This window comes from Pelophylax lessonae, assembly GCF_965119305.1.
Source record: "Pelophylax lessonae genome assembly, chromosome: 1".
In the NCBI taxonomy this organism is placed as follows: domain Eukaryota; kingdom Metazoa; phylum Chordata; class Amphibia; order Anura; family Ranidae; genus Pelophylax; species Pelophylax lessonae.
Window position 1 is genome coordinate 60,860,250 of NC_138768.1, and position 26,892 is coordinate 60,887,141.

Sequence of the window (26,892 nt, forward strand, 5' to 3'; positions counted from 1 at the left end):
GTTCGGGTCCCATTGATTTCAATTGGGTTCGGAAATCCTAACCAAACTTTCAGGAAATTCGGGTGTTCTGGTCGAACCGAACTTTTCATGAGTTCGATCATCCCTAGGTTAGAGCTCACCTAACCAGGGCAATGTCTTCTTCTTGGGCAGCATCTTTGGAGACAGTCTGCAGAGCTAGTCATCACATTGTACGTTCTTAAGACACTACAGGGCAGAGTGGACCCAGCAGCTCTAATTACAGAAGAGTTTGGGAGGAAAACTATTCAAGTTTTTATGTCTATTGTCAAAGGTATGTTGCCATGTTGGGGTCAGGAAAATGGAAAATTGTATCAAATACTTACAGTAATTTTCCTTTCCTGATGCCAATACAGGGCAGCATGCGAACCTTCCCTCTGATCTTTGTGCTTTATACGGAGAATGGGGGAGGTTGCTCTTAGTCAGACCTTTATATATTTAAACAAGACCTATGGGTGGATATAGGGGCAAAGCTATATCATATGTATGCTGCCATGTACTGGCATTAGAAAAGGAAAATGATGGTAAGTATTTGATACAATTTTCCATTTTAGAGTCCATTCACACTTGTGCGACTTCAAAACAGTGTGATTTCCATTGCTACTTTACAGTGCGACTTTGGATGAGTGCATCTTTGTTGCAACTTTGCCTTTGACCAATGTGATTGTTTGTGCTCTACAAAGTGGCACACAAGTCGCGTGTATATCATGCAGGTACGACTTTCATGTGACTTTTGAGGGTTTACATTGAAGTCTACGGCCCTCAAGTTGCATGAAAGTCAGACCAAAGTATTGGTGTCCAAAGTTGCATGAAAAGTTGCACAAGAGTGAATGAGACCTTAAGAACAAAAGATCTACTGGCAGTATTACCCCATAATAAAACTATGTTACAGGGGAACGCCCTGGCTGTCAGCTGAAACTAAAGCCGACCATAGACAGATCAAAATTCAGCTGGTTCACCAAGAATTGAATGAATTTTGATCTGTCTATGGGGAGGCTGGTCATACAAACAGCCTGTCTTGTTTTGTTTTTTTCACTCAATCACTGCACTTTAACCCCCAGCAGTGATAATTGTATTCTGCTGGAGGAGAAGGTTCCCTGTGCTCCTCATCAGAAGAACACAATACTGCTGTGGGAGGAATTTCCCCATCAACACTGTATTGATGGGGGAATTGAGCATAATGCATGGGCTGCCTAACTAATTTTTCTGAAAATGAGGATCCTTATTATGGTGCATTAGCTGTGTGAGTTGAACCTTTTTTCCACATTGTATAAAATATCAGATTACTGACCCGTTCTTGTTGGATGGATCTCCTGTTCGTTTGGACAGTTCATTCTCCAGTAATTTCTTCTTTTCCATCAATGCTGCTTTTTCCTATTGAAAACAGAGGATCTCATTTTGAACATGATTGAATAAGTACTGTGCTGGAGGAAAAATTGCATGCCAATGTTCATCAGTCTTCCTATTGGAATCCCTGTTTGCCAACAAATCTCCCAACCAAAAACTGTGTATGTTGCCCTCTTACAGTGAATCAGATTTTTCCTTTTGCTATGTTGCTTGCTTTCATTTTTGGTTATGAGGAGAGTAGGGATGGTCATTTATTCCTGTCAGTACTGTTGTCTGTCATCTGTATCCTTTCAAGATTTCCTTTTCCCTTAAAGGGGTTGTAAAGGCAGTAGGATTCTGTGCATCAAGATAAAAAAAATCTTCTGTGTGCAGCCCCCCCCCCCCCCCCCAGCGCCCCCAATACTAACAGTGGGGATCGAAAGTTTGGCCACCCCAGGTAAAAATTTGTATTAATGTGCATAAAGAAGCCACGGAAAGATGGAAAAATCTCCAAAAGGCATCACATTACAGATTAGACATTCATATAATATGTCAGCAAAAGTTAAATTTTATTTCCATCATTGACACTTTCAAAATTACAGAAAACAAAAAAATGGCGTCTGCAAAAGTTTGGGCACCCTGCAGAATTTATAAAATGCACTGCCCCCTTTGCAAGGCTGAGACCTGCCAGTGTCATGGATTGTTCTCAATCATCGTCTGGGAAGACCAGGTGATGTCAATCTCAAAGGTTTTAAATGCCCAGATTCATCTGACCTTGCCCCGTTCAATCAGCACCATGGGATCTTCTAAGCAGTTGTCTAGAAAACTGAAACTGAAAATAGTTGACGCTCACAAAGCTGGAGAAGGCTATAAGAAGATACCAAAGCATTTTCAGATGTCTATATCCTCTGTTCGGAATGTAATTAAGAAATGGCAGTCATCAGGAACAGTGGAAGTTTAAGCAAGATCTGGAAGACCAAGAAAAATATCAGACAGAACAGCTCGCAGGATTGTGAGAAAAACAATTCAAAACCCACGTTTGACTGCACGATCCCTCCAGAAAGATCTGGCAGACACTGGAGTTGTTGTACACTATTCCACTATAAAGAGATACTTGTACAAATATGGTCTTCATGGAAGAGTCATCAGAAGAAAACCTCTTCTACGTCCTCACCACAAAAATCAGCGTTTGAACTTTGCAAATGAACATATAGACAAGCCTGATGCATTTTGGAAACAAGTTCTGTGGACCGATGAGGTTAAAATTAAAATTTTTGACCGGAATGAGCAAAGGTACGTTTGGAGAAGAAGGGGCACAGCATTTAATGAAAAGAACCTCTGTCCAACTGTTAAGCATGGGGGTGGATCAATCCTGCTTTTGAGGTTGTATTGCAGCCAGTGGCACAGGGAACATCTCACGAGTAGAAGGAAAAATAGATTCAATAAAATTTCAGCAGATTTTGGATGGTAACTTGATGCCATCTGTGAAAAAGCTGAAGTTAGAGAGGATGGCTTCTACAAATGGATAATGATCCTAAACACACCTCGAAATCCACGGGGGATTACATCAAGAGGCGTAAACTGAAGGTTTTGCCATGGCCTTCACAATCTCCTGACCTCAACATAATTGAAAATCTATGGATAGACCTTAAAAGAGCAGTGCGTGACAGACAGCCCAGAAATCTCAAAGAACTGTAAGACTTTTGTAAGGAAGAATGGGCAAAGATACCTCAAACAAGAATTGAAAGACTCTTGGCTACAAAAAGCGTTTACAAGCTGTGATACTTGCCAAAGGGGGCAGTACAAGATATTAACTCTGCAGGGTGCCCAAACTTTTGCAGACACCATTTTTTTGTTTTCTGTTATTTTGGAAGTGTAAATGATACCGTATTCACACTAGCCACAAGCAATGTCTTTTAAAGCAATGTACCTTAGAGGCTGATAAGTACCTTTTCCCCCCTTTTGTGTCCCCCAACAGGGCTAACATTTAACCTCATACTCAGATATTAACCACTTCCATACCGAGTCATGTAAAATGACGTCGGCAAAGTGGTTGTAAGGATCCGGGCCGCCGTCATATGACGTCGCCCAGATCTCCCCCCGGCGATCGGGGGTGAGGCTCGTCCCTCGGACATAGCCCATCCCTGATCAAGGTAAAACAGCCAATAGAAATTGGCTGTTTACCATGTGATCGGCTGTGTCAATCACAGCCGATCACATGAGCGGCTCCAGCACGAGCCGCTCGTTCTCTCTGCAATGCGCGCCCCCGGGGGCGCGCAGAGCAGCGATCGGGGACGAGGCTCGTCCCTCGGACAGAGTCGATCCCCGATCTAGGTAAAGAGCCAATGAAATTGGCTCTTTACCACGTGACCGGCTGTGTCCAATCACAGCCGGTCACAAATGTCAACAGAGAACACGGTAACTAGCTGTCACCGTGTTCTCCTCCTCACACACTGATCCTGTGTGAGGAAGAGAGTGTGGTAACAGCTAGTTACCAAGTACAGTGCACCCCAAACACACTGATTGCCCCCCCCCCCCCAATAAAGAGCACCTGTCACTAGCCCATCAAAGTACCCGAGTACCTGTCACCAGCCCATCAGGTACTCAGATGACAGGTACTCGGGTACTCTGATGGGCTGGTGACAGGTACGCAGGTACTCTGATGACGGGTACGCGGGTACTCTGATGACGGGTACGCGGGTACTCTGATGACGGGTACGCGGGTACTCCGATGACGGGTACGCGGGTACTCCGATGACGGGTACGCGGGTACTCTGATGACGGGTACTCGGGTACTCTGATGACGGGTACTCGGGTACTCTGATGACGGGTACTCGGGTACTCTGATGACGGGTACGCAGGTACTCTGATGACGGGTACGCAGGTACTCTGATGACGGGTACGCAGGTACTCTGATGACAGGTACTCGGGTACTTTGAGTACCTGTCAACGGAGTACCCGTCATTAGAGTACCTGAGTACCTGTCACCTACCCATCAGAGTACCCGAGTACCTTCCACCTGCTCATCAGAGTACCTGACGCCTGAAGTACCCGAGTACTTGCCGCCTGCTCATCAGTTCCCATCACTACTCATCAGTACTCTTCAGTACCTATCACGTATCAGTACTGATCATCAGTACCCATCAGTACAGTATCACCTATCAGTATCAGTACTACTCATCAGTACCCATCACCTGCCTGTCACCTGCCCATCAGAGTACCCGAGTACCTGTCACCTGCCTATCGGAGTACCCGAGTACCTGCCACCTGCTCATCAGTACCAGAGTACCGGTCACCTGCCCAACAAAGTACCCGAGTACCTGTCACCCTTCATACAGCCACCATGTCCAAGTCCAAAAAGGTTTATATACGTCCTCCATTTAAACCTAAATACCGGTGTTATGGCAGCAGATAGCTGCCATAACCCTGGTATTTTTTTAAACGGTGGACGGTTGGCTTTCCGATAAGGGTGGTCCCAGCAGCAGATTCGCCGTGGGATCACCCGGAAGAGGCGCCCCCCCCTCCCGCTGCGTTCCGGTCCTTTTCCCCACTTACCGGACCCGCCGGCAGCAGGGAAAACGATCCGGTCCCAGATCCTCACAGACAGGATGTCAAGTGAGGGCAAGCTTGCCCTCACTCGACTCTATGGTCTTGGAGGACCGGAGCTACGGAAAATGTTGTTGCCTAGCAACCGGTTTAAAGGTCCTTTTTTTTTTTTTTTTTTTTCATTTTATATAATAATTTTTTTTTTTTTTCTATCTTTTAGTGTACTTGTGAGATCTGAGGACTTTTTGACCCCAGATCTCACAAAAAAGAGGTCCTGTCGTGCCTATTTCTATTACGAGGAATGTTTACATTCCTTTTAATAGAAATAAAAATGATCAATTTTTTTTTTTTTTTAAACGGTGTAAAAATAAAAAATAATAAATAAAATAAATAGTAAAAAAAAAAAAAAAAAAGTTAAAGCGCCCTGTCCCCGTGAGCTCGCGCGCAGAAGCGAACGCATACAGAAACCCCGCCCACTTATGTAAACGGTGTTCAAACCACACATGTGAGGTATCGCCGCGATTGTTAGAGCAAGGGGAATAATTTGAGCCCTAGACCTCCTCTGTAACTCAAAGATGGCAACCTGTAGAAATTTTTAAATTGTCGCCTATGGGGATTTTTAAGTACCAAAGTTTGTCGCCATTCCGTGAGCGTGCGCAATTTTGAAACATGACATGTTGGGTATCTATTTACTCGGCGTAACATTATCTTTCACATTATGGAAAAAAATTGGGCTAACTTTACTGGCATCTTATTTTTTCATTAAAAAAAGGGAATTTTTTCCAAAAAAATTGCGTTTGGAAGACCGCTGCGCAAATACGGTGTGATAAAAAATATTGCAATAATCTCCATTTTATTCTCTACGGTCTCTGCTAAAAAAAAAAAAATATATAATGTTTGGGGGTTATAAGCAGTTTTCTAGCAAAACAACTGATTTTAGCTTGTAAACACCAAATGTCAAAAATAGGCCTAGGCAAGTGGCTAGGATGCATGATGATGCTCCTTGGATGTTAGGCCCCTCTATATGGCTAGGCGGTGAAAAAGTCTCACACATGTGGTATTGCCATACTCAGGAGGAGTGGCAGAATGTATTTTGGGGTGTCATTTTTGCTGTGTACATGCTATGTGTTAGGAATATCCTATAAATTGACAACTTTGTGTAAAAAAAAAAAGTTTTCATTTTTTCCCAAAAACCTGTGGAAAAAAATGATATGTTCAAACGACCCATAATGCCTCATAGAATATACGTTGGAGTGTTTGCTTTCCAAAATGGGGTCATTTTGTGGACTTTTCCATTGTATTGGTGCTCTAGGGCCTTGAAAAGTGTGATAGGTAGTAAGAAAGTTTTATGTGTATTTATGCTCCTAGAACGCCTGAAGGTGCTTCTTGGACGTGGAGTCTCTTTTTGTGGCCAGGCTGTGTAAAAGTCTCACACATGTGGTATCGCCATACTCGGAAGGAGTAGCAGAATGTATTTTTGGGTGTAATTTTTGCTGTGTACATGCTATGTGTTAGAAATAGCTTATAAATTGACAACTTTGTGGGAAAAAAAAGAAAAAAAAAATTTTTCTTCATTTTCCCAAGAATTGTGGGAAAAAATTACAACTTCAAAAAACCCACCATGCCTCTTACTAAATACCTTGGACTGTCTACTTTACAAAAAGGGGTCATTTGGGCGGTATTTGTACTGTCCTGACATTTCAGGGCCTCAAGAAAGGAGATAGGCAGTCAGTACATCTGGTGTGATCAATTTTCAGTAATTGGTACCATAGCTTCTAGACTCAATAACTTTCACACAGACTAAATAATATACACTAATTTGGGTTAATTTTACCAGAGACATGTAGCAGTATACATTGTGGCCCAAATGTATGAAGAAAAATTAATTTTTTGCAAAATTTTATAATTGAAACTAAAAAAAAGTGTTTTTTTTTCAAAATGTTTGCTCTTTTTTTGCATATATCACGAAAAAAAAAAAAACCCCAGTTGTGATCAAATACCACCAAAAGAAAGCTCTATTTGTGTGAAAAAAATGATAAAAATTTTGTTTGGTTACAGTGTAGCATGACTGAGCAATTGTCATTCAAAGTGTGAGAGTGCTGAAAGCTGAAAATTGGTCTGGGCTGGAAGGGTGTCTAACTGCTCTGTATGGAAGCGGTTAAAGAAAAAAAACATTATCAGCAAAAAAAAAAAAGCCACCCTGGTCTCAGTAAGGTGTGTGAAACTACCCCTTCAATCCGACATCCAAGGTAGTATCCATCCTTCACCTCCCATCCCATAGCCTTTTAAATGTCGACATCCCCTTCAAATGTGTCAGAGTCAAGGCTTTTAACTTTTTTAATAAAGCCCTTTGCAAGCAGAGAGTGTGTCAATAAGTCCTGAGTCAGTTCCGGGCAAGTCATCACTGAAGGAAGATAGAAGGACCCGAACAATCCAGCGGCTACTTTGGGGCTCTACATGGATAAAACCTAATTTGGTGGCTGACCTCTTAAACAATGACCAGTAAATGATCACAGTTCAGTCTCAGGGTGAACTAGAAGTTCAAGTGAGAAAATCCTTTATAGAAACCCACATAAAGCTCAAGTACTCACGGCTTCCATTCTCTCCATCAGCTTCTCCAGTTCAAGGATTCTTCCATGTTTTTCTTGTATCTTCTCCGCCACCTCATTCAGTTTCTGAACACTTTTCATAAATTGATCCTGATGTTCAACTGCAGCAATCTGTAAAAAATGTGAAACTCAGTCAAAACCCCAATCACTCTAATCAGGTTTTTCAAGTTACTATAACATTTCTTCAGTTCCCACACCTGCCTCGACCTTGAGGATTCACAGCAATTTGTACATTTCCAATGAGTTTATTGAAGGGATCTGGTGGGGTGTACTTAAGCTAAGAACATGTCCAGGTTAGTTGGAAGGAGATTCTGAAGCTGTTGAAAATCCCTACCTGGAGTTCAGCTTTAACATAAATATTAGTTTGAAGTGGACTGACCTTTTAATAATAAAATTATATAATCACCGCAGTTAGGCTGTAATCATCGTTTACCTGCAATTTCTGCTTCTCTTCTTCATGACTCTCCTGTATCTGCTCAGACTGTTTCCTGTAGTTTTCATACAGCTTACGTGTGGCGTCCCTTAGTGCTCCAGCCCCAGCTTCACGTGACGCTTCCAACTACAGCAGAAACAAGGCAACATAAATTAGCTTAGAGACATTAATGATCATTCTATTGTTTTGATGGTTGTCCTCCACTGTATTGTAGTCCGTCCTTTTTTTGAAAAATATACAGGATTTTTAAAAGAACCCCAATGTTTCTTTTATTAAAAGTAGGTCAACACACACTTGAACTTTGCAGGTAAAGTATATAGCCAAAAGAATGCAGATACCCTCCAAAGGATTTCGTTTACGTGTTTCCAGTGAAGGGTACTGTTAATGCTACAGAATACAAAAACTTTTTACAGCAAACATGCTCACTCAGGGTTCCATAGAACCCTTTAGAGGTTAATTTGACCTTCCATCCAAAAGTTATCTGCACAGTTTAAGAACCTATGCCACCAGAGCAGGGGCAGACTGGCAACTTTCAGCTCAGGGGCAAGTACAAACCAGAGGCCCATGGTGCAGTGATTTGGCCCCCCTCCCTCTTCCTGGCCCCCATTCCAGGCTGAAGCTCCGCTCCATGTACGCTCTATTCACTGGCTGAATCCGGGTTTCTGACCTGGCCAGCAGGGGGCGATTTGGGGGAGCTGGGACAGCTCGGTTTGGGCTGGAGGAGAGTCTCCAGTAGGGCATTGAACCGGCTTCTGCTCAGACACAGTTTACATCATCCATGCTGGGGGGGGGGGGGGGAGGCTTGGGCCCCGTCCTTGTATTCAACCCCCACTCAGTAGGTCAGCAGCAGGGATTTTCTTGCTTCTCTTCACCAGAAAACTTTAGGTATGTCTGGCAGAAGTTGTGCAGCCTTTTTACGGGGCAGAAGAGCGGCCCAGGGGTCAATTTCCCCCCTGCCCCCTGGCCCAGTCTTCCCCTGCACCAGAGCCAGCGGTGTGTCCCAATCTTTTTAGCTGTCTGTAAGGGTGGCATTCTTCCTACTGACCACCAATGTAAGGGACATTTTCCCAATTGATCCCTTATAAAATAAATTGGTTTTACTAAGGGTTCTCCAAGACTAGACATTTTTTAGAGGTTCTTCTGGGGCATAAATCCCCACCGATACACCAAAATCCTAAGGAAAGCCTTCCCAGAAGAGCGGAGGATGTTATAGCTGGGAAACATCATAGTAATGGCCATGATTTTGCAATAGGATGTCCAACAAGCTCCAGCAGGTGTGATGGTCTGGTGTCCATTAACTTTTGGCTATTTAGTATATGAGGTGGTATCAAAAAGTTTTGAGAATACTTTTGTAACACGCCAACAGATGGCAGCACAAGGCTGCATGCACAGTCACAGGGAGCACAGACCTTCATAGGTCAGTTTGCCAAAAGATATTGGGGTTGACTGCACTTCCAAGCGCACTTGTATTGCATAGTGGATTTGCCTTTAGTAAATAAACACGATTGTCCTGTGTACATCGGAAGCTGTGCAACTGGTGCTATTCTAACCACGTGCATTACCATGTCTGCTATTTCATCATGGACAGCAAGTTAAAACAAATGTGTGTTTCTCGCAGGAAACAACATGATCTCACTTCCGCACCCACCCTACTCGCCAGATTTGGCTCCTCTTCCTGAAGATGAAGATCCAGCTCAAAGTTCGCAATTTTGACACCGTTGCAGAGATCCAGCGTGAATCCCAGAAGGTGCTTGACCACGCTTCGAAAAGAAGACTTCCAGGACACATTTCAGAAATGGCAGGAACACTAGGAGTGCTGTATTGCTATGCAAGGGGACTATTTTGAAGGTGATAGTGTGCAAAATCGTAGATAAAAAAAAAGAAGTACTTTCTTGTAAACAGAGCTAGTCTCAAAACTCTTTGATACCACCTCATATGCATTCTTCCAGTCATATTTTATGCAAAGCCAAGTAACAAACTGAAGGACAAATAGGTTTCTGTTCATTTTGATATATGCAAATATTTTGTTTATTGTACCTTACAATAAAAGTTGCATACATTTGCAAACATATATGAATTACACAAATCAGTTTTAGGGTCCCTCTACTAATGTGAACTTTTGCCAAATTTTTAAATTTTACAGTAAAAGTAGCCTGACAAGTCGCGCTCCCTCGCAGTCCATTGACTGCTACAGGACCCGTTCTAATAGGAGTGACACAAGTCGCTCCGACTTAGAAAAAGGGTCCTGTACTACTTCGGGGCGACCTCAGAGCGACTTGCATAGACTTCCATTATGTGAAGTCCGTGCAAGTCGCGGGACTGCACAAGTCGCCCCCGAAGTAGTACAAAGTCGTGCCGCCCCAGTGTGAACCGACTCTTACAGTATGTTTGTTTTTGTAAATTTCTAGATTACCCCTCAAGTTTAGAAAAGTGTTAACACCAGAAAAATACCAAGTGGTCCATTGAGTTTGCCCTCATTTTTTGTTTACTTGTTTTCATTTTTTTTTTATTTTTTTTATTTTTTAGCCTGGGTATAGACTTATGTTTATTGCAAGCAAGTTTAAATTAATTTACGGTTGATTGACTCCCTACCAATACTGGAAGTCTATTTCAAAAATAAAAAAGTGTAAGCCCTCAATTAAAGTTTGCATTGTACAGCTAACAGAACATTCTACCCTGCTGCTTATCTCAGTTATCGGTCATATTAGACAGCCAGTCTTAAAACAATAGTTGAAGACATGAGATGATCATACACCAATCCATCTATCTAGAGTGACAGACACCAATGCAAACACTAACCTCAGTAAGAAATAAAATTAGAAACACTTCCCTAATTCTTATCATTTCTCTGAGATAAGCCAGTGTTGGGAACCGTCATCTACTTCCCTTCCATCTTCCGCTTTCATTCAGTTAAACATGCATGCTCTGGTGCTCTATGAAGACCAGACCTTAACATTTAGATGACTAAGGCTGCCAGTTACTGGATGGTGGTACCTTTATCTGCAGATCCTCATTTTCTCTGTGCACATCTTCAAGTTGCAGATCCTGGTCCTTTAACTTTTCGATGATTCTCTTGTACCGTGAGCTAAAAGAATTGTCCTCTTGCTGTGTGTAGCCATTTTGCTGTACATCAGAGGCATTCTAAAAGGATACAGAATTAGTAACAATTTTTGGACAAATAGTTTAATTGGGAATGCTTAATTTATTGTGCTCAATGTGTTCCAATGAAAAACACTGAGGGTTTAGCACCACTTTATCATAAAGTTTCAAGAATTAAAACACATCAGCAGTATATACACCCTATTGATTAATTTGGAGATTGGTGACTAAAAGTGTTCTCACCTTTCTTGGTGCAGCATCCCAGGGTCCTTAGATAAGTTCCAGAGTGCTCTGGGAAACCCTAAACCTGAGGTGCTCCGACATAGAAATGGCAGCCAAAGCTAGGATGGTCACACTTGGATATACTGCTTGCCACCTACAGACTTTTCTCAGTCATGGTATCATTGGTGGTCAAAAAAAAGGCACAGGAGGAGATGGATGGAGGTACGCTAGCATGTGACCATGCTTCCTCAGGACACCACTGAACATAAAGGAAACCCTATACTTCTCTAAAAGTAATCTGAAGATGCCAGAATGCAAATAGGTGAATCAAAGATTTGCAATCAATTCAGTGCTGCTGGTAGTTGCTCACAGTGCTCAATAGCTTAAGCTGATTATTAAGGACATATGTCAGAATTTATATCATGAGCCCCCCGGAAGAAAAGATCTCCTATACTCACTTCTCCAAACCCTACATCACTAAAGGAATCAGCAGTGACAGGGGGTCAGAAGAAGGAGCCATGGTGGGAATTAGGGGACACAGGTATCCAAGTGTTGAATCCATAAAACAGGTTAAGACACATGTACCACTGGATAGGTGGGTGTAAGAGCTCTTCTCTTCTAAGAGGTCTGACGGTTGTAATTCCTTAGTGATAAAAGACTGTCTTTAAACACAGAACTGAATAAATCAGTGCACTGACTCATTTTTCTTCTTCTGGGGAAGGTGGGCTCCAAATAAAATGTTGCTTAATCTACAGAATCTGAGGGCAAATCCATCAAAATTAAAAGATTGGCTTTAATGTTAGCCCTCCACCTGCCAAATATAAATCGTTTTCAAAAGCCATTTAAGATTTAACATGAAAAAAAAATTGAATAAATAAAAACAAATACTTGGGCCCAGCTTCCTACACTTTCAAGAGGTGCGACTGTATTCGCTGTGTCTCCCATGGAAGGGAACGATTGAATGACGGCAACTCACGACCAACTCATCATAGGATCACAGGATTAGAAGAATGCCTAGTACAGGCAGTTTGTGGAGTCACTCCTCTTCTCCTGATCTCGAAGCTTTGTAAAATCTGTAGATAAAATGTGCTCACCTTGCAGCATTGCTGGGTAGCAGCATTTAAAGCGTGATGGCTGACATACACGCTGCAGTGTAAGTCAGTAACTCTACAAGATAAGCACATTTTACTTACATCTACTGCTAACACTGTAAATGGTATACCCTTAGAAGAACCCTCTCTCCACATTGTTCTACAGATTTCACAGGTGAGTTAGCAAGAATGAGAGGCCCGGGGTAAAGGAGAGAAGAGACATGGACGGAGGGCCGCCATGACAGGGGTTAAAGGGGTTTGGGACAAGGAGGGGTTTTCCGCCCAGTACGATAGAAAATATAAGTGGTGGGACTTTTAATTGGTGTTTTGGCCATGAAGGGGTGGAGCTACAGGGAGAGGTCAAGATAGGGACCTCAGGAAGTCTTCAGTCAGAGGAAAGCTGCATTGGAGAATATTTTCCACCCCCCCATTTTCTTGTTTTTTTCTGACTTTTGGTTTTGCGGTCCACCTCCCTTGTTTTTGTTTTTTGTTTTTAACAGAGGCTTTCTTCTTTTGGGGTGGTTCTTTGTCATGGCAGCAAGCGGGGTACAAGGTCCTGGTAGGTTAGTATGGTGCAAACTTATACTTGGTAGGGACCCGTCTGAGGTACGGCTCCCTGATGGTGCAAACTTATACTTGGTAGGGACCCGTCTGAGGTACGGCTCCCAGATGGTGCAAATCTTATACTTGGTAGGGACCCGTCTGAGGTACGGCTCCCAGATGGTGCAAATCTTATACTTGGTAGGGACCCGTCTGAGGTACGGCTCCCAGATGGTGCAAATCTTATACTTGGTAGGGACCCGTCTGAGGTACGGCTCCCTGATGGTGCAAACTTATACTTGGTAGGGACCGGTCCGAGGTATGGCTCCCAGTAGTTGGTATGTTGGTACCTGCGACTGGTTGTCTCCGAGCCGGTGCTGTGGCGGCTGGAGGCCTAATTAAGTCGATGCAGGTACCTCCTTCTTTGATGCCTATCGGTACCTTGAGGCTCCAGTAAAAAACTGGGTTAAAAGTGTTAGTTACCTGTTATGTATACAATTTTTTTAATAAAAGGCTGCTATGGCCATTTACCTCCAACCTGTGGTCATGTGGTTATTTATAATGGAGGAGGAGAGTGATGGTCAGAGCAGAATGGAGACAAATCATCTTTAATCCCCTAGTCATGTGGCAAGAATACACTCCTGCAATGGGCTGGAGTACTACCCATTCAAGTTTTGATTTGTTTTTTTAGATGCAAACATCGAAGAAGCGTTATAGGAGCACTGGGGCTCGTACAAATACATTTTTTTTTTCCTTGGGCAGAGCAGTTTTTAAATTTTGTAATTTCAATAGTTAGGATAGGATGATGTGATCTATTTTTGAATGTTGATATGAATGTTTGCGGTATGTTCTGTGTAAAGCCCTGCCTGAGTTTCATGGTGTGATTTTATAACAATACATTTTTTGAATCCTTGAATTCTTACAAGACCAAGAGGAAGCAGTGAGGCACGTTGGAGTCACCAATACCTTCTGGAAGTGTCTAAAGCTGGACCCTGATAAAGTTTTTTTGTTTTTTAACATTTTTTGTAGAAAATGCATTTTTCAATGTGTTTTAAGTCATTTGTATTGGGAAGGGAGGTTTTGGTCTGTGAGTAATGTGAACTTTTTAGTTTCATAAACTGTCCACTTCAAAAGGAAATGCTTGTGTCATGGACATTCACTTTATTAAATGTTTTTTGTCAAATAAAGATTTTATATACATAGAAAAAACAGTTATCAGCCTACGTTTTAAAAACTGATTTATGTTCCCCTTAAATTCACCCGAAACCAATCTAGTTTTCTTTTTAAATGACACCTAGAAACAAAGTCGGAAAATACTATCAAAACTGTTACTTATCTTCATCCATTAAAAACAGGACAAAGCTAGTGCAGGGCAGGATAGATATATACACCCAGTTAGTACACACAGTGTGTCAATAGTGTAATACACATCTGGTTTCACTAACCAAATGCCAGTTTAAAGCAAACAACCAAAGGAAACAAAGTGTGTGCTAAAACAAAAAAGAAAAGAAAAACCCCAAAAGAATTTGGAATCTCTCAATCTTTCTATTAACACAAGAAAGAAAATTCAAATCTATGTGCACATTGCTGCCATTTATGCATGTATGCCGTGCATACTTGTGTTTTAGTGTATAGAAATTAATTGCATATACATACATACTATATATATATATATATATATATATATATATATATATATATATGTGTATATATGGCAAACCTTTGTGACCCCAGAAGCTAAAGGCTGGAATGAGGGGAACATGGGCTGCTGTAGAGGTAAGTATAAAAGCTCTTCTATTGTAGAGACCCTTGATCCGGATTATTTTATTTCCTTAGATTCTAGGCAAAACTGTTTCTCCTAAGTTTTGATACTCCCCTCCACCTCCATTACAATTTATTTTCAATGAATCCTGCCAGTAAATACATTATGTATCCACTTCCTGTCCATAAAACAGTTACAGCGGTTGACGGTGATGGTAACAGCGGTTGGGACATCGCTGTTGGGGGTGTTTACAATGGTCATCTCCCCCCCCCCGCCCCCCCCCAAAAAAAAAAAAAAGAAAAGCCATTACTGTAATGACTTAAAAGGTGTTATCTGGAATTGGGTATAAGTTTGTCTGTCAAGTTTATTTAAAACTACTTGTCAATCTAATGCTGGCCATATACTTGGATTAAAATTCAGCCTGTTTAGAGCTGAACTTTGATCCATGTATGGGCAGGATGGACCGTCCGACTTCTGTACAACCGCCCTGTTGGATTTTTGATGCTTGATCAATGCAGGTGGCTATAGATGGTAGTGCTTATCAGTGTATTCTGATGGAGGGGGGAAGTCTTCCCACTGTCAGAATACCAAGATCCCCCCATCCACTTTGAATGTGTTGATGGGAATGTAAAAAAAAATAAAAAAAAATGTATCTATGGGCTGCCTAAGACTACTCCATTCAGAAGTCAACAACACTGCTGTGCGATTTTATTGCAGAATAATTAGCATTATCATCATGTTGAAAAAAAGGCAAAAAATACAGCTATACCACTAGGATCATCAAGTAATAATAGAATGTTTATCATACCTGTAAACCACAAGAGTGTTCAAGTACATTGAGTTTTATGCAGCTGCCTACAGGAGATTGGACACTAGCAAACAGAGTAAGACAGCCTGGTATAACCCCTCCCACTCCCAACATGCCAGTTATATTAGCAAGCAATAGTAAGAATTGATCATAAGGACAGAGGGGAGGGACCTGCGTCCCTTAATGTACTCAAAGAAAAGGACTTTACAGGTAAAATAAAAATAAATACTTTTTCCTTAATCATACATTATGGAACACAGGAGTATTCAAGTACATTGGGATATTAAAAAGCAGTGCTACAGAGCGGCGGACAACACAGCAAACAACAGCATGGCCAATTGGTGAACAAAGGGGACACAATAGAGCTCACAGAGCTTGATCAAGAACCTTATGACTGAAGCGGACATTAGAGGACTAAACATCCACCTGGTAGAACTTTAACATGCGAACAAAACCCCGGTTGGCAGCCTTGCAAATCTGAGAAACAGATATCTGATGCTAAAAGGCCCAAGAAGCACCAACTGATCTAGTGGAATTCACTTTAAAAAGTGGAACTTTGCCCTTCAATCCATAGGCCAGAATAATAAGCTTCTGAATCCACCTATAGATAGTGAAATGAGAAGCAGGTTGTCCCTTGCTCAGACACTCAAGAATGACAGAGTATCAGATTCTCCGAAAGAAGATAACGATAAGAGACAGACTCAAACAGAGCTAACCAACATCTCGATAATGGAGAGAAAGCTTTTTTGGATTTTTGGAAGCAGGCCATAGAGAAGAGAGAACAGTCCAGATTAGGGAAGAACAACGAAACCACCTTAGGGAGAAAAGAAACCTTGGGCTTAAACTCAACCTTGTCTTTGTGTAGCACAAGAAAGATCTCCTTACAGGATAAAGCCACCAACTCAGAAACTTGTCTCGCAAAAGTAATGGCAATGAGGATTAGATAAGGAAATATCCTAGACAGGTTCAAAGGGCAGTTTTTGGAGAACCGGCAGTACCAAGTTGAGATACTACGGAGTCACAGGGGTACATAATGAGGGAGCAATGTGAGCGACACTCTGCACAGAGGATCTCAGCAGAGAGTGAGAGGCAAGAGTTCTTTGAAAAAAGAATCCCCAAGGTTGAAATTAGACTCTTGATGGCACTCAAGACCAAGTGTTGGTCCAGAACAGCATGGAGAAACAGGATTCCTCCAACTTACAGAAGTACATCCTGGGATGAAAATTGCTTTAGAAATATGCTTTCGAGGTGTGACTATACAAGAAGTCTATTTCCTAGCCTTCAAAAAGTGTAGGGATAACTGACTGACTTATCCCTCAGGGTCCGGGATTTAAAAGCCAGTCTGTTAAAGTCAGCGACTGAGAAGCAGGGTGGTTAACCAGTCCCTGGACGGAAGATCTGGACTATCTAGATCTGATAGGACCCACAGAGAGTCTGCCAGGAGCCTGAAAACGTCCAAGTGCCACATCTGCCTGGGCCAATTCAATGGGATGAGAATCACCATAATTACCTTTATCATGTGGAGAAGCAAAGTTATACATTTTAGAGGAGGAAAGGCATAGATCAGGGTAAATTGATTCCACTGAGCCCCTAGGGCAGTGATGGCAAACCTTTGTGACCCCAGACAGAGCCAGATTAACGTAGGGGCTATTGGAGCTGCAGCTCCAGGCCCCTACCTTTATATAGGCCCCAGGTTGGCCATATTCACTGTTACCGCTCTTCTGTCACTTGTAAACACAGAAGTCTGGCTTCTATGCTCGCTTCCCCAGGCAGCTCCCTCAGAACCTCCCCACACAGCACGAAGGCCAGACAAGGAGGGACAGTTGCCGATGCATGGATGTGTTTATGGGCTTCAGAGACAGCATCCCATGTGGAATTAGGCATGCATGGCTGCACCCTTCCTCCTCTGGGTGCATGCCAAGGCACGGCCCTTAAGGCCCTTCAAAATCCTCAGCACCAAGCCCATGATGCTCTTAATCTGGCCCTGACCCCAGATGTTTTGGAACTACATTTCCCATGATGCTCATGCACTCTGCAGTGTAGTTGAGCATCATGGGAAATGTAGTTCCAAAACATCTGGGGTGCCAAGGTTCTCCATCACTGCCCTAGGGCATCCACTGCAAATGTTAGAGAATTACTGAACCTGGATACTAACCTGCTTAAGTAGTTTAGCCCAAAAGCTAAAAAAGTCTAATGCCCGGAGACAGATGTGTTGAAACACCTCAGAGTGGAGAGACCACTCTCTGGGGTCCAGAGGCTGACAAGGACAAAGTCGCTTGCCAATTTTTTGAACACCTGGGATGTGCATGGTAGAAATAGCTAGAATGTGATGTTCGGCCCAAGTGAGAATTAGATCCGCTTCTGTTTGAGCTGCAAAACTTCTGGTTCTACCTTAGTGATTGATGTAGGCCATGCCCATGGAGTTGTCCAACTGCATTGGGGCAATATGACCTTGCATACGAGTGGTCCGGTGATAAAGAAATAACCAAATTTCTCTGAGCTCCAAAATATTGATCAGTAAATGGGATTCTTCCAGATACCAAGTCCCCTTAACTGAGAAAGTACTGAGTATTCCTCTCTATCCTGACAAGCTGCCATTCATGTGGGAACCTTGTAGACCAATCGGAGGGGGGATTTCCCCATGATCTACCAGAACAGGGCAGGCCTGGTGTTGTGGGTCAGGTAAATGCGACAAACCATTCCTTTATGTCACAGGGACCCAATTCTGAGATAAGCGATAAGAGGTGATACACTCACACAACAGTCTTACTGCAAGAAGTAAACTTACCAATTTTTTAAATGAATTACAAAATAACTTGAGAATCAATTTTATACATTATATACATTTTTAAGGAAAGTGGCAGTTTCCTTTAATGTTCGATTTTAATGGGTAAAATTGCAGACCCCATAATCCATATGCACATGTGTACTTACCCCTTCAAGTGCTGTTTTCCCATTATTTTCATCTTTAAAGAGCTGACTTTGAATCTTCTCTAACGTTGCTCGGATCTGGATAAAAAAAATAGAAACCAGTTACATAAGGCAAACTGTGTGTTGTGGTGAAAGATCTACTAGTTTATTGTTACATTTTTATAGCTTTCAGGCATGGGTATGCACATTCAAGTATTTACATGTTTCTAATAAACAGTAAATGCGATTTAAAACAAGCCCACAGTGACATCTGTAGCTTTAGACATCCATCCTCAAAGTCCACAGCAGGAAGCACTTAAGTGGCCCAAGTCATTATGTCAGCTCAACCTGCTCATAGCCCCCACCCCCACCCCCACCTTTTATCCAGTGGCCACCCAGAAGCTATGCTCATCCCTGCCAGCCAACTCAATATTTCAGTTCCCACCTCCCATGAGTGACCTAGCAGCTCAGTTCACCATGCTTCCCTCCTTCAGCAGTGACACATCAGCTCAGTTTCCTCTCCCAGCAGTGACTCAGTTGCCTTCTAATCTATAATATAAATTGGGAGAGCAGGGAGATCTGATCTGCTGGGTCGCCAATGTGCTGGGGGAAAGCAGGTGAAGCTGAGCTGCTAACAGAACTACATGAACAATTTCAGTTCTGCTACTTTGAAATTTGAGGATGAATTGCTCTACAGTGCCTGCAGTCGCAGTGGTCAGTGAGGGCCTAATTTAAATCTCATTTAGTACCTGTTAATAATATGTAAATAATTGAATTCCATAGCCTGGCCATTCATTCACTTAAAGAGTAACTCCACTTTTGTTAAAAAAAAAAATATTTCCCTCTGGGTGATCAATGTACATTGCAAGGAATTTAACAAACTTTGTTGCAGATTCCTACCTTTTGTTATTCTGAAGAAATAGCTGTTTGTTTGTCTGTGTCCATGTGCTAATTGAGTCCGCATGAAAGTGGTTTTGTAATTATCAATCAGCTGCTGCACCTTCAGGGCTCTATTGAGGAAGGCTGCAGGGTCTGCACCCCTTTAGATGCGATTCACTTTGGGAATCGCTCACAAATAACGGAATGTTTGTTGCAGGGGATGCTCAAAATCAAGTTTGTATCTTAGTGCAGACTTCTGAGAAAATTGGTTAGCCAATCACACAAGTGGGAAATGACATACCTTGGGGGCATCCTGTACACCATCTGTGTACAGAACGCCTCCAGGTGGCCATATTGCATTTTACAGAAAATTACAGCATTGCAGATTGAAAAGGTAAGGTCATTTTTAATAACATTCAATTACAATAGGACTTGTGTTGCAATTGTATACGCTAGAATATTTTTTATTTGCTAATTATTTTTCCCACGAAAGTGGAGTTACCCTTACACACCGAGTGTGGCAACTGTACAGATGTCTATTCTAGGCGGTTGTATTTTGTGATTTTCAATCCAAAGATGACTGATACAGTATTGCCATGATCTCAGACATCTGCGCATATTAGTTACTGTGCGTTCAGCAGGCACACCACAGTTGTTGAATACAGTGCCCATTTTACACACCCCAAATGCACTGCAACTAATGATACAGCAGCGCATTTGAGGCTCCTTTCTCAATTGTATGACCTGAAAGTCACGTGACTTTGCAGCGACTTTGCTGTGACGTTGACACGACTTTGGCGCAACTTGAAGCAATGCCTGTGTAATCTTGAGGTCTATGGACCTCAAATCGCATTAAAGTCGGACCAAAGTAGCGTGGCACTTTTAAGTCAATGCGATTTGGAGTCGCACAGATATGAACAGTACTCATTGGAAATCATGGGGTACGACTTGTCATGCGACTTTGCATTTGCAGGACAATTTGCACGAGTGTGAAAGGGGCCTGAGACAAATTAATGTGCTGGTATTCCTACTTGAATGATTGGAACTAGGAAATTCTACAATCTGATTTTGATGTATGTGAACTCACCTTGCAGACATATTCAGTTTCCTCTGTGATATGGGCAGCTGTGGATCCATACATGAAGAAAATGTCATCTTCTGTTGGCCTCTCATCAATTCTTTTCAGATAAGTCCTTTCAGTAGATGGAATCAAAGTCATTGTAACAGCGGGTCCTGAAGATTTCTACAATAAAAATATGGACCATGAATATGAAGAATAACATGCTTTATAGAACAACTTTTGTAGTGAATAATTATTTGTATCCTAAATTATATTTAAAAGAGAAACTGAACTTTGGAAATTGTGGCCCAAAAAAGGCCGGCAAATGGCAAACCCAGATAGCAAGGAATTGTGCTGCAAGTTTGAAAATGAGTTCCCAAGCTATTGCTAGACTTGCCCGGCTTCACAAGTTTGTTGCACAATTGCAGCAAAGCTGCATTGCATGACTCCAGATCAACTTTCTTTGCAAATATTCTGCAAGTCTGCTGCAAGTTCTGGTTCAATTATGTTGTGTAATAATCATCCCACCACAGGGGTCAACGGGGCTGAATTTTCATGCTGTAGACTTGCAGAGCTCTTGCTGTAGACTCACCACTGCAACTTTGTTCTTGCTAGCGACTTGCTACAATTTGAAAAAGTGTCAACTAGAACATGTGCTTCAAATGTTCTGCAAGTTTACAACTCTGCTAGTGACAATGTACAGCATTTGTGGCAAGTTATCCTTGCAATCTGGGAAGGTGTAGTCACCGGTAGGGGTGAGCTGGGTTTGGACCAAACTCTTGAGAAGCTATTACATCCCCTCTGGCCCAATCTGCTCTGCCCAGGGTATATCCCACCTTCCCTGCAGCTGCACATACCCAGAGTGGCAGGAATGCTCGTGATGACATTGACCTAATATTGCCATATTGGATAAAAAATAATCTGCAGCACTCCCAACCCTTTGTGTATGTGCAGCTGTGGGGCAGGGAACACAAAAAACAGCAGCCTCCCTATCAAGTAGCTGCCCTATTTGGGATGTTTAACCACTTCAGTTCTCATACCTAAGCCCCCGTTCACACGGAGGCGACCTGGTCACCTGACAGGTCGCCGTAGGTCGCCTGGCATAGAGAAGCTGTGGACCCGTTCTAATAGGAGCGACACAAGTCGCTCCGACTTAGAAAAAGGGTCCGGAGCTTCTTTGGGGCGACCCGGAGCAACCTGCATAGACTTCAATGTTATGAAGTCCGTGCCGGCCGCTCCGAGGTCACGGTGCGAGCAGCGCGCCGCGACCTGTGAGGTCGCCCGGCGAAGTAGCGTCGCCCCAGTGTGAACGGGGCCTAATAGAGCAAATTTTACTTTTCTGCTATGTGCCTTGTTTATTGTGATAATTAAAAAAATAAATAAATACCAAATCAAATGGAAAAAAATAAATAAAAAAAGACTAAACAAATTGTGGAAAAAAAAAAAAGGTAAAAAATCAGCAGAAATATAATATATATGAGGACAAGCAGAAGAAGGAGTTAATTAGGGATAATTAACTAAGGGTTAAATAGAAATACATTTTATTATTTTAATGTATATATTTTTAATTGTAAGGTTTCTTAACTAATGTCAGCTGCAGATCAAAGGGCACACATTTTATCTATATATGAATAGTAAAAACAATGAAACAATACATTTTTACAGTGTTTCAAGCCACTACTGCCATGCAATACATAGTAACTCCCGGCTTTTGTTTTGACACACAGTAATTGTTGCAATAATGGTGGATGGAGTAGCAGCAGGAAGAGGAGCTAAATGTAGGACAGACATACATCCTAGATACTTTGCTAAAGTTTTTGGGGATTTCTGGTATGACAGTACTGATTGGCCTATAACGGTCACATAGAATGTGACACCTGCTCCTCCATACTTGAAAGTACTGGGTATTTCCCTTTGGCTCCTAGCACTGAACAGAGTGATGAGGAAGTAAAGGAAAGGTAATGCTCCTGGGCATTCAGTGAATAAAGAAAATAGGTTTTGTCATGAAAGCACCAGGTTTTCTTTGGGTCACAAGATACACTATGTTACCAAAAGTATTGGGACACTTTCCAGATATAGAATGATACCTTCTGTGATAAGAAAGCTCTACTATACTACACACTGGTTCAGTGGAGGAGCTTTAGGTTCCAAGTCCCTTCTCACAATAATCCTTCTGGATTATAGTTTTTTTTTTTTTTTTTAAGTGGAGAGAGATAAACAGATATGTACAAATGAAGATTATTCATTGCAATACCCTGAACTCTCCATAGTAAGAAACTTGGGTTAGACACCAAACACCCCCTAGCTTCCAGTTCAAATGGTGTCAAATGGGAGAAGCATTCTGTATGTCTGATTACTGCCCAGGTAGGATGCGAAGTATGTGCTAGTTGCTCCGTGTGGATATTTTCATCTAGTAGAACAGTTAGGTCATCATAAAGAATGCTCTCATTTTATGAGTAGTGTCAAGGTATCTGTAACAGAAGGATAGCTCCCAGTACCTGTCTTTACCACATCTAGTATAAATGGACTTCTAAGTCCCAAAGGCCCCTTGTGGAGCTGCACAGTCTGCACAAATGGTTTGCCTGTCCAAGGCTCCAGTGGCATTTGTATGGAAAATACCAGGAAATCACCAGAATGTCAGAGAAGAAGGCTCCAAGTGAGAGTTGGGTATTTTTAGTATGTTTTTCAGGCAGCATGGGGGGACAGGCAGACCAAAATCGGATTTTTGTAAGATCTTACCGTAAAATCCTTTTCTCTTAGCTCATTGACAGACGTAGTCTTCTTGATTCACAAGAACTGGGTTATGTTGTCTCTGCAGGAGCAGGACTAGGCAGAAAGAAAAAACGTTCTGGCTCCACCTTAGGGGCAGTCCCTGAGGGTATATCCTCCCTCTCTCTGCTACAAGGCATCAGTTCTGTCACAAAGCAGCAACAGAGAATTTAACCCAACCCAACTCAATGATAGAGGGGCGGGTACTACGTCTGTCAATGAGCTAAGAGAAAAGGATTTTACGGTAAGATCTTACAAAAATCTGATTTTCTCTGTCGCTCATTGACAGACGTAGTCTTCTTGATTCACAAGAACTGGGACATCCAGAAGCAGTGCCACAAATGAGGGGTGGGATTAACCGAAATCAAAATCCAATCTAGAAGGCCCAACCGGTGCCAAACTAGAAGTTTTAAAGGCTCATTATAAACAAAGAATGAGACTCAAATGAAAATTTCCAACGGAAAAAAACCCTCGAGGTAGACCACTGGTCTCCTCAAATGGCGGCCTGCAAAACCTTGCGGCCAAATGAGGCATCAGACGATGCCATTACATCAACTTTATAATGTTTTGTAAAGGTATGCACCGACGACCGGGTAGCCGCCTTGCACACCTGGACCACTGACGCCTGATGGCGAAAGGCCCATGACGCACTAAGTGCCCGAGTGGAGTGCGCCTTAACAGGGAATGGGGGCTCCCGACCCTTAATAGAATAAGCCTGTACCACCGTCTGTCTGATCCATTTGGAAATAGTCGCGGCAGATGCAGGCAACCCCTTTTTGGGTCCATCCGGGATCACAAAAAAGTGAATCCGTCTTGCGAAACGAGTCTGTCGTTTTCAAGTATACCCTGATCGCCCGGACCACATACAAGGAGTGTAAAGCAAACTCCCGAGGATGACTGGGCTTAGGACACAGGGAAGGTAATACAATTTCTTCATTCAGATGAAATTCTGAAACCACTTTTGGTAGGAAGGATGGATTCGGACGAAGAACCACCTTATCTCTATGAACCACCAGATATGGGGAACGACAAGATAAAGCGGCCAGTTCTGATACCCTGCGTGCAGAAGTGATAGCCACCAAGAAGGCCACCTTCTGGGACAACGTAGGTAGAGGAATCTCCCTAATATCTTCAAAGGGAGGTTTCTGAAGAACCGACAATACTAAATTAAGATCCCAGGGTGGTAACGGCGCGCGCACTGGTGGAGCCAGATGTCGCACCCCCTGGATGAAATTCCGCACCAAGGAATGAGTAGCCAAAGGCTTCTAAAAGAAGATAGCTAATGCTGAGACCTGACCCTTGATAGTGCTCAAGGCCAGTTTCTGCTCAACCCCTTGTTGCAGAAAAGCTAATATTCGACTAACCGAATAAGACCGTGGACGGAACCCCAGAGGTTCACACCATGCAATGTAGGACTTCCATGTACGATGATAAATCTTTCTGGAAGTCGCTTTCCTTGCTTTAACTAAAGTAGGAATAACTGAAGCTGACAATCCCTTGTCCTTCAGCACCTGGGTCTCAATAGCCAGGCCGTTAAAGCCAGCGATCGTAAAGCAGGATGGAAGATCGGTCCCTGAGACAGTAGGTCCTCCCTGAGAGGAAGTCTCCACGGGACGTCCGCCACCAGTCTGACCACGTCGGCGTACCAAGCTCGGCGAGGCCAGTCCGGAGCTACCAGGATTACTGGAATTCCTTCCTCCTCTATCCTGCGAAGAAGTCTTGGCAGTAACCCGAGAGGAGGGAAGGCATACATTAGCTGGTATTGCCCCCACGGGGCGATCAGTGCGTCTGCAGTCTCTGCTAGAGGATCGCGGGAGCGAGCCACGAATCTCTGTACTTTCCTGTTGAATCGTGATGCCAACAGATCCACATCCGGGGTGCCCCACCGTAGGCACAACTGGTGGAAAACTTCTGGATGGAGGGACCATTCCCCCTGATCCAGAGTCTGACGGCTGAGATAATCTGCCTGCCAATTCTCCACCCCCGGAATGAACACCGCAGAGATAGCTGGAACAAATCGTTCCGCCCATCGAAGAATGCAAGCCACTTCTTTGGCCGCTCGGACCCTCTTGGTGCCCGCCTGGTGATTGACATAAGCCACGGCCGTGGCGTTGTCCGACTGGATCCGAACCGGGCTGCCCTGGAGCTGCTCGGTCCAGTGAATCAGACAAAGTCTGATCGCTCTCAGTTCCAATACATTTATCGGCAACCTGGATTCTTCCAGGGACCAAAGTCCCTGGACAGATAACTGACCGAGAATTCCTCCCCATCCGGATAGACTGGCATCCGTGGTCACTATCGTCCAATATATTGGCAGAAATGACTTTCCCTGGCTGAGCATCGGAGACCGAAGCCACCAGACCAGAGACTCTCTGGTCTGTTTGCTCAATCGGATCCGATTGTCCAGGGATTCCGGATTCCGATTCCATCTGAGAAGAATCTCTTGCTGAAGAATTCGGGTATGGGACTGGGCAAATGGGACTGCTTCGAAGGAAGCCACCATCAACCCCAGAACCCTCATGCAAGTTCGAAGAGAAGACCAGCTGTTGGATAGTAACAACTGGACTGCTGATTGGATCTTCCGGAGTTTCCCTACCGGAAGGCAAACTCTTGACCTGACTGTGTCTAGAATTAGACCCAGATATTCGAGCCTCTGGGTGGGAACCAGAAATGACTTTTGCTGGTTCACCAGCCACCCGAATTCCTGTAAAGAAATTATAGTAATTTCTATGTTTTGTAGCAGGGTCTGAGGAGACTCTGCATGAAGCAGGAGATCGTCTAGGTAACCTAGAATCGATATGCCTCTTTGGCGCAGTAGTGCCAACATTGGGGCCAACACCTTCGTGAAGACTCGAGGAGCCGTGGCGAGACCGAAAGGTAACGCCACAAACTGATAGTGGTTCTCTTCTACGGAAAAAAGCGTAGAAACCGCTGATGTCCTGCGAAAATGGGAATGTGAAGATAGGCGTCCTTGATGTCTATGGACGCTAGGACATCCCCTGGATGCAGGAAGGCTGCTACTGTGCGAATGGATTCCATCTTGAATTTTCTTATGTTGAGAAAGGAATTGAGTGCCCTTAAGTCCAGAATTGGACGCACTTTGCCCTCTTTCCTGGGTATTGTAAATAGGTTTGAATAAAACCCTTGAAAACGTTCTGTCCAAGGAACGTGGGCTACCACTCCTTGTTGTAGTAAATCCGTGACTGCTCTCCGCAGATCTTCTAAACGATCCGGGGATAGTCGGATATTGGAAGGGAAGAATCGCGCCGGTGGGAGAGATCGAAACTCGATCTTGTACCCTGACCTTATGACTTCGCAAACCCACTTGTCCGGGATTCTGGAAAGCCATGGATCCGGGAACCGGCGAAGACGTCCCCCCACCCCAATTATGGGTGGGGGCGCACCTTCAGGCTTTGGACGATTTATCTTCAGGTCTGGAGGGGGCGGGCTTTTGCTTGCCCGACCAACGTCCCCTGAAGCCTCCTGAAGGAGCTTTGGAGGACTTAATTTTTTCACCCGCGGGACGAAAAAACTTTTTGTGAGCAGAGAAAGAAGGCCCTAGTCTTTGACGAGTTCCTTTACCCTTAACATTTTGCGGTAAAAAGGTGCTCTTTCCACCCGTGAGATCCTTAATGATCTTATCTAAGTTGGCTCCAAATAGACGCTCTCCTAAAAAGGGGATATTAGCCAATGCTTTTTTTGGAACCTTGGTCGGCTAACCAACCTTTTAGCCATAGTGTACGCCTGAGAACCACTGCTGAAACTGATGCTCGCGCCAATAATGGAGTGGCGTCTAACGCCGCATCACACACAAACTGTAACC

General features: G+C 43.3%; 1 protein-coding gene across 1 annotated transcript in view; it reads right to left on the reverse strand.

The window, feature by feature from the left end:
- The window catches only part of CCDC68 (coiled-coil domain containing 68), a 69,985-nt gene that overhangs the window by 18,157 nt on the left and 24,936 nt on the right, over positions 1 to 26,892 (reverse strand). The window contains exons 2-7 of the mRNA XM_082274444.1: positions 20,328 to 20,483; positions 18,386 to 18,460; positions 10,924 to 11,070; positions 7,930 to 8,055; positions 7,479 to 7,607; positions 1,307 to 1,389 (exon numbers count right to left, since the gene is read on the reverse strand). Of these exons, the coding sequence (XP_082130570.1) occupies positions 1,307 to 1,389; positions 7,479 to 7,607; positions 7,930 to 8,055; positions 10,924 to 11,070; positions 18,386 to 18,460; positions 20,328 to 20,459 (692 nt within the window). The 5' untranslated portion in view covers positions 20,460 to 20,483. The remainder of the gene's footprint in view (positions 1 to 1,306; positions 1,390 to 7,478; positions 7,608 to 7,929; positions 8,056 to 10,923; positions 11,071 to 18,385; positions 18,461 to 20,327; positions 20,484 to 26,892) is intronic.